Below are 7,640 nucleotides of genomic sequence, written 5' to 3'. Positions count from 1 at the left end.
GAAAATGCACTTCTCTTACTAAACTCCTTTCATAACAATCCCATTTCCTTTTTCGCTTTTTCAAACGATTACTTAGAGCAAAATAGCATAACATCATTGTCATCAAAGTAAATAAATTCAACATCTCCAAATGCATGATCAATATTGTTATAATCCTTTTCTTTCTTTCACATGCTTCCATCAAATGAGCCATGATCAAAACTTAAATTATGCATTTGCTGAAAATATCTTTACACTGTTTAGACATTTTTTTAAAAAAAAAAAAAAGTTAATTCAATAATACGCTCTAGCTAAATGAGTAAAACATAATACACTAAAGTTTGAATGAAATCAAAACCTCTGCTAGAACCTGTACAATAAACACAACACCTAATACTCCCTCTACAATATCACAAGATTAAGCTTGCATACATAAGCATCCCACACAAGAAACAATGTAATTGCAATCTAAGAAAATAAAAACAGCAAGCCACATGACTTTTCAAATCTATGAGGCAACAATATGGTGTCTACTTCTACCTCAAAGACATTAAAATTCCATCACAGAAAGAAACAAACGCACAGTAGCATTTACCTCTAACACCTAATAGCAAGTAACCCAGAAAATGGACGGACAACACAACAAGTAGTATAATACATCACAGAATAACACAAAAAAAAAATCATCAAATCTGGAAAATGGTTACCTTCCAAAGTAGAGCAAATTCCAAAGCCAAATAGGGGAGATATAGATGAAAAGTCGGTCCTTCTAGGACAAAAACCTTTAAAAAAAAAAAAAAGAATAAATATAGAGAAATTAAAAAAAAAACGCAAAAACAAAACAAGACACAACCTGTTATGGATGGATCTGGATTCACATTAGTGAAAAGAGAGAGCAAAGAGGGGTTTATATATGTATGTGGGTTTCTATTAATTTGGAAAATGAGTGGGAAAAATTAGGAGGGAAAAAGTGGGGTAAAATAGGGATATGGGTGGGTTTTCAATTTTCACCATAAATGTGGAGATTTCATTTCCAGGAATTGAAGATTCCAGCCCCCCAACCCCAGGAATAAAAATAGAGTCAATGGGTTAATAAGATTCCTGGGAATCATTTATTCCTAGGTATATTATTTTTGTTCCCTTCTACCAAACATAGGAATATCGTATTTAATGCCATTATTCCCAGGAATATATTTTTTATCTCCCAAACAAACATCCCATAGAGATCAACATAATTTAATATTTATACAAAAGCTTGGACTAAATTTAGTGCAACAATAATAATTTTTTTGTTTTCATATAGACAATATCATTAAGTAACTTTCCTTCAAAAAATTAAAAAGTATCAATATGCAATTTGAAACATGCATATAGAATTCGATTTTTAACCAAATGTACCGGAATAAAAGTATAACAAAGTACATATTTTCTATTTTATTATGTTTAAGTTTCAAGTTAATCAAACAAGTATTCAGTTAGTTATGGTCAAAACAAGATGATCATGTCAAACATATCACTCGTCTTCAGTTGTAACTTGTGAGTAATATTTCTTGCTCAATGATTAACCAAACCAGATGACCTTGGTGCTTTTTTGAATGGTCTTTTGTTTAGGTTCCACAAAAAATAAACAATATAAAATCGATAGAAAGCAATGCGCGAAAAATAAAATGATATGCATTACTGGTTCATGAACATATTTACTACATTTCATCTTTCAATTTTTTAGCCTTATTAATCATTTATAGAATTCACAAACAACAATCATTCAAAATTATATATGATAAAGTGATACTATTGAAATCCCTAAAAATAACTTGCTACTACTATTTAATATTATTGACATTGACAAGTTTACAGTGTGAAATCACAATCCAGTATTAATATTCCAATTCAATCAAATTTCTTCAATTTGATCGTTCATAGTGGGTATAATCAATGAACATTAAAAACATTATCACTAAGATTCAATTCATATAATACAAGTATTATTGAAATGTGTTAATTTACTCTAACAAATATTTAAATTACATTCCCTAAAAAAAAAAAAATATTTAAATTACATGTTTTAAAAAATAAATAAATAAATTAGTTTATTTTAAAATAAATAATACCAAAACTTACATTTTTCATTCAAACACCGAGTTGAGTATAAAAAACAATCTAATCGTCATTCTTTTTCGTTGTAAACCTGAGTTTATGTGAATTTTTACTAATCAATCAAAGCTTTTGCCTAGATATTACCGACATTGCGTTATTTCAGAATTTAAGGATATTGATTTTCGATTCAAGGATTAAAATGACCATTTTATACTTTTATTTTAATCCATGTGATACCTCATACCTCTTGTGAGCTCAAAATATTTACCACCTCATCATTGAACATAAAATTTTAACGTCAGAGATTAAACTGATAACGAAATTGCACATTAAAGGATTATTTTATATTTAATATTGAGTCAGAGACTTTTTAACAGCGAGGGGCAGAGTCAATATGAAATAACCATTTGCTCGGTAAATAAATGTATTAAGCAACTGATATGATAGCACTAACACAACAAACATTTTAACTTGATTGACTAATTTAATTAAGAGAATGTTAACCGGTGTTCCAAGAGCATTGATTAAGCATCCAAAACTAGTAAATTTTATGAACAAATTGTATAATTATTACTTGATCAAAAATAACATCTTATATTTCCAACACAAAATTTATATTAGTAAATTTCTTAATAGGGTTTAGGGGCGCACTAGTTAACAATGCCTATTTAATTAAAAGATTGTAGCAAGACTAGTTTAGAATTTCAAATATATTCAAAAATTATCGTGATTGCCGGTTACCATAAAAATAAATTAGGAAAATATTAACAAGTGCCCCTGGAGCATTGTTTAAGAAAATCAAATATAGTATGAATATCTTGAAATTCTTGTAATCAAAGTTTAAAAAGTGTAAAAAATGATGTTTTCAATACAAATATTTTCTTTTTTATTTCCTTAACTAATGTATAAGGCATCAGACTCAATTATTAGAGAAATGATATTTGTACAACTATTTTAGTATAATTTTTTATATCTTTCTCTTTCATACTCACGTTATGTTTTTATTTTATCTCTACATTTGTTTCTCTCTATTATTTTTGACCAATAAAAAGAGATAACAATAAAGTTATTAAAATGGTTGTCAAAATATCACTGCCCTATTTATTATTCCAAATACTATCTATATTTGCCGTGCTGTCTTATCCGGCCAGACACAGATCTAGACTTTTTTGTACACGTCACAACAGTGATCAGACCAAACAGTGAAGTGAACCTATGTGTCATAGCATAGCATACAGCCTTTCTGTCATAAAACGTGCAAACCAAGAAACCAATCTCTGAACTCACAACTCCAAACACAATAAATAAATATGTACGACATATCAACATTTTTATATTCAACTTGTGAAGCTATATTGAACATTCTTTGTCCCAAAATCAGAAAAGGTTATATTCAACACTTTCTCCATCCTAGGGTTTTCCTTTTCATTCTTCTTCCATTCAGAGCGCCGAGAGAGAATAAGAACAGTGCAATGGTTCGCAATCAACAAGTAAAAGTGTGTAGTTCTTGTACTCACCACTGTAGATTCTTTGATCACTTTCAACGAACAAAATCTACCTCGCCCAACTCTTTCTACAACCTCATGCTTTATCAACGAGATTTCCAAGTTTTGGTACTTCAACATCTTCCTCAATAATTTACTTTCCTTTTCAGTGTTGAAACAAAATGTTAAGAACATGCATGTTACAGATCTTCTTGCAAAATGTGAATCTGTTTTTGAGTTTGTATTTATGATGATGCTGCATATTTTTAACATCTTTTTAAACTGACTGCAGGATCTTCCTTCTAAGTTAAATCCTACTATGTCATTGTTGGTTGATCAGAAAATCAATCTTGAGGATTCAACCGGTAAGAGATGGGCTATAACAGTATCAGAAGTTGATGGTTCTTTTGCTTTTAAGAAAGGATGGGATGATTTCTCATCGGCTCACAAGCTTGAAATTGGAGATTTGCTTGTATTCAACTGCATTAACAAGTATAACTTTGATGTCAAGATCTATGACCAGTCTATGTGTGAAAGGATTGATTTTTCTGACAAAAGAAAGAGGAAAAAGAGAAGTAGATGCAGCAGTGGCTCACTTGATGCAGGAGGAACACCAAATAGCGTAGAAGTTGTTTCAGAAAATGTTAATGTGGATAGAAGCGTCAAATGTCCGCGCACATCAGAAGACACATCATACATAAGAAACCATGTATATCTAAATGATGCTGCCATTTTTAACAATGATCCTATGTTTGAAGAAGTGTTGGGCTCAGGGGATACCTCATACGCTTCTAAATTTGGATTGTTGGATAGAAAAGATTTTTTTTGGAGTCAAGTTCAAGATAGCCAAGTCACCGAGAGTTTAGGTACCATAATTTATACAATAACTTTGTTTTTGTTTTGTAATGGGATAAGTTTGTTAAAGATAGTTCAAGATAGCCAATTTCTTGTAATACGTGTGATGATTTCCTACAGTTGGTTTTTTATTATTTTTTCATTACATTGGCTCATTTTTAGGAAGTGATCAAGCCGCGATATTTAAAGGAAATCATGTTTCATGTGCATTTGGTGCGTCCACAGAGCCACAGAGCCCTATATTAGAGGGAGAATCCATTACGTCCACAGAGCCACTTGATTCTCAAATTCATATTGGTGCGTCTTTTCAGTTTATATATATATATATATATATATATATATATATATATATATATATATATATATATATCCCACAGAGCCACTTGATTCTCTTGAAGTGCCTAGGAAAATGACTCCCAAAATTCACAGCTTCAATGATAAATTGCATGCAGCATATCATATGTTTACTTTTATGTTTCTTGCTACCATTGTTTGTGGCTGCATCCATTGGTCTGTATTTATATTACAGGATTCTGTCTCACCGGTGAATATGTTCAATTGCAGAGCGGCCAAAGGTTGTTAAGGGAGAGTTGAATCGAGATAATAGCGAGAACAGATCGATTATTTCCAATGGAGAAGTTCAGGAGTGCCAGCTTGGCGTGAGCTTAGGTAAGATAATTACAGAATAACAATAACTTTGATTTTGTTTTGTAAAGGGATTAGATAAATATTTCACAACTTTGTTTGTTTCACACATTTGTAGAGCTTCCGGCATCATGGTTTATTTCTTGTAATATGTGTGAAGATTTCCTAAAATTGGTAATTTATTATTTTCATTACATTGGCTCGTTTTTAGGAAGTGATCAGGCGGTGATATCCAAAGTAAATCATGACTCAGATACATTTGAACTTGAAAGTTTTCGAAAAAATAATTTTCTAGGTGAATCAGAAAAAAACACATATGACAAGACGTCTACTTTGAAACTTGAAGAAAATAAAGAGGGCAGATCCATCATGTTTATCAGAAACAATAGGATCAAAGAGATGAAGGTGAAGTTCATAGGAGAAGTAGGCATTAGAGGTAGAAACAAAGGAATAATCCTTGTAATTCATATTGAATTAGATTGAAAAAGATTGCATGAATGAGTACATGGTTGGTCCTTTTATAGAACTCAATTACCCTAACTACTTGTAACTAACTATAGCTCTCTCTAACTAACATTTAACCAACTCTAACTACCTTAACTAACTCTAGTTATCTCAACAATGTTCAAAAAGGAAATTCTAGAGTGCCAGTTTTCTGAAGGCTTCGGTATGACAATTCACAGAATAGCTTCTTTTTCTTTTTGTTGATGACTCAGATAAATTTTGTACAACTTGGTTTGTTTCACACACCAATACAGGGCTCTTGGCTTCTTGGTTTATTTTCTTATAATTTGTTATGATTTCCTATAGGGCCGATATCTGTAGAGTTGCTCGATGAGATGACAAATGATCTAGATGCGCAAATGCACATTGGTGAGGCTTTTGAGTTTATATATATATATATATATGGCTTAAATATGTATTTGATCCTTGCAATTAGGGGTCGTTTAAAAATTGGTCCCTGTAATCGTTAATACTGGATTCTGTCTCACGGATAACTCTGTTCGATTGTAGAGTTGCCAAAGCCAAATGTTATTAAGGGAGAGATTAATCAAGATATTAAAAGTCACTTTGAAACTGCAGCCACTATCTCCTGTGAGGTGCTCACTCATAATGACTATTAAATTAACCGTCCCTCTTTGAGCTTGTTTATACATTATTATATAGTTTATACAATTAATTGATTTTGCCTCACAAACTGGGTTTTTGGTAGCAAGATTATGGTTGCAAATGCGTAGAGCTAGTTCAATGATTTTTGAATGCTTGTTATTTTCCATCTGATCAAATGCTAAGTTGCTAACATGTTTTGCATATTGATATTTGTGGTTTTCAGAACACCAGACAGAGGTTCAATGAAATGTCCAATCTCTCAGATGATCAAAGTCACCTTGGTGCGCCTTTTTGGTCGACATGTTTTTTTTTTTTGTTAGAGGAGCCTCTTGATTCCCCCGAAGTAATCATCTCAGTTATAATTTCAGGTGTAAAGAAGAAAATGCCAATGGAAATGACTCCCAATTTGTTCATTTGCAATGAAAAATTGAATGCAACAGGTATGTTTATCATTATTATTACATGTGGCTTCATGCAATTGTACGCGCTTACATTAACCTTTTGATTGCAGGGCCGCCAGAGATTATTATTAAGAAAGAGTATAATGAAGATGAAACTGTGACCTGTGTGGTGCTCGCTGATAACAGTCATCTTGTATGAAATTAACATACCTATTTGCGCTTGTGTTATATACATTGTTATTGTTTTGTAGTTTATTTATGTTATAAATTGATTTTGCCTTACAAACTGGGATTGTAGGAGCAGGGTTTATGGTTGTATCTAGCCCAGCACTTTATTTTGTTTTTCCTTTCTATTTTGAAAGCTTGTCATTCTCCATCTGATTGAATGCTAAAATTTATCACTACTCATTTAGGTTGTAATTTTAAATGGCCCGTGGTTTCTCATTCTTCTATCTATATCCGTTTTGAGTTTTGACCATTTGAACTTGCATGTACCGCAGAAATTGTCAGAATGCTTGCCACTATCTCGCGCTGGATTGCGTTCAAAGAGGATGGTGGTGATACTTAAGGATGCACTGGAGAGATTGTGGCCGGTCCTTTGCCTTGAACAAACTTCGTTGACAAGTGGATGGCCAGATTTTCGAATAGCAAATAATATTAAATCAGGTGATGCGTGTGATTTTCGGGTTGAGGACAAGTCTAAATGTATCGTTGCTGTAGATATTCACCACAAGTGATGTTAGTCGAGTCATGTGCTGCGATGTTTAGGCGTTCTTTTGCTACCTCTCTGCCTTGTGTACTATAATAGTTTTGTATCAACGAAAACCTGAGCACTGTTCTTAAATTATATTACTCTTGTTATTATCCTATCATTACTTTGGTTTTGTTTTTCAATTGAAGATCATTTTTCATGTCAACATCCACAGATTTCCTTGTGGTCCTTGTCTGCCATTGAATAGAAGACAATTATAAGATGCTACTTTTTACTTGGTCTCTATTTTTGTGTTTCTGAAATATTAACATTAACAATATTTTTTACAAGGTATTTTATACAAGGTAGTAATTATAT

General features: G+C 32.0%; 1 protein-coding gene across 2 annotated transcripts; it reads left to right on the top strand.

Annotated features, from left to right (window-relative positions):
* The first annotated feature begins 3,348 nt into the window (after nucleotides 1-3,348).
* Nucleotides 3,349-7,488, top strand: LOC25489503 (B3 domain-containing protein Os01g0905400). Of its 2 annotated transcripts, XM_024780049.2 has the most exons (10): nucleotides 3,354-3,689; nucleotides 3,853-4,426; nucleotides 4,578-4,712; nucleotides 4,980-5,084; nucleotides 5,871-5,933; nucleotides 6,075-6,160; nucleotides 6,394-6,451; nucleotides 6,539-6,610; nucleotides 6,682-6,764; nucleotides 7,072-7,488. In XM_024780049.2, the coding sequence occupies exons 1-10, from the start codon at nucleotides 3,387-3,389 to the stop codon at nucleotides 7,306-7,308; spliced, it is 1,716 nt and encodes a 571-aa protein (XP_024635817.1). In that variant the 5' UTR covers nucleotides 3,354-3,386; the 3' UTR covers nucleotides 7,309-7,488. The 2 variants fall into 2 exon arrangements, with proteins under 2 accessions (XP_024635818.1, XP_024635817.1); XM_024780050.2 differs by lacking the exon at nucleotides 4,578-4,712 and having other exon boundaries at nucleotides 3,349-3,689.
* The last annotated feature ends 152 nt before the right edge of the window (nucleotides 7,489-7,640 follow it).

This window comes from Medicago truncatula, chromosome 3 (genome assembly GCF_003473485.1).
Source record: "Medicago truncatula cultivar Jemalong A17 chromosome 3, MtrunA17r5.0-ANR, whole genome shotgun sequence".
Classification (NCBI taxonomy): domain Eukaryota; kingdom Viridiplantae; phylum Streptophyta; class Magnoliopsida; order Fabales; family Fabaceae; genus Medicago; species Medicago truncatula.
The sequence above is the reverse complement of the archived record's forward strand: the minus strand, read 5'-3'. Positions and strand labels throughout refer to the sequence as shown.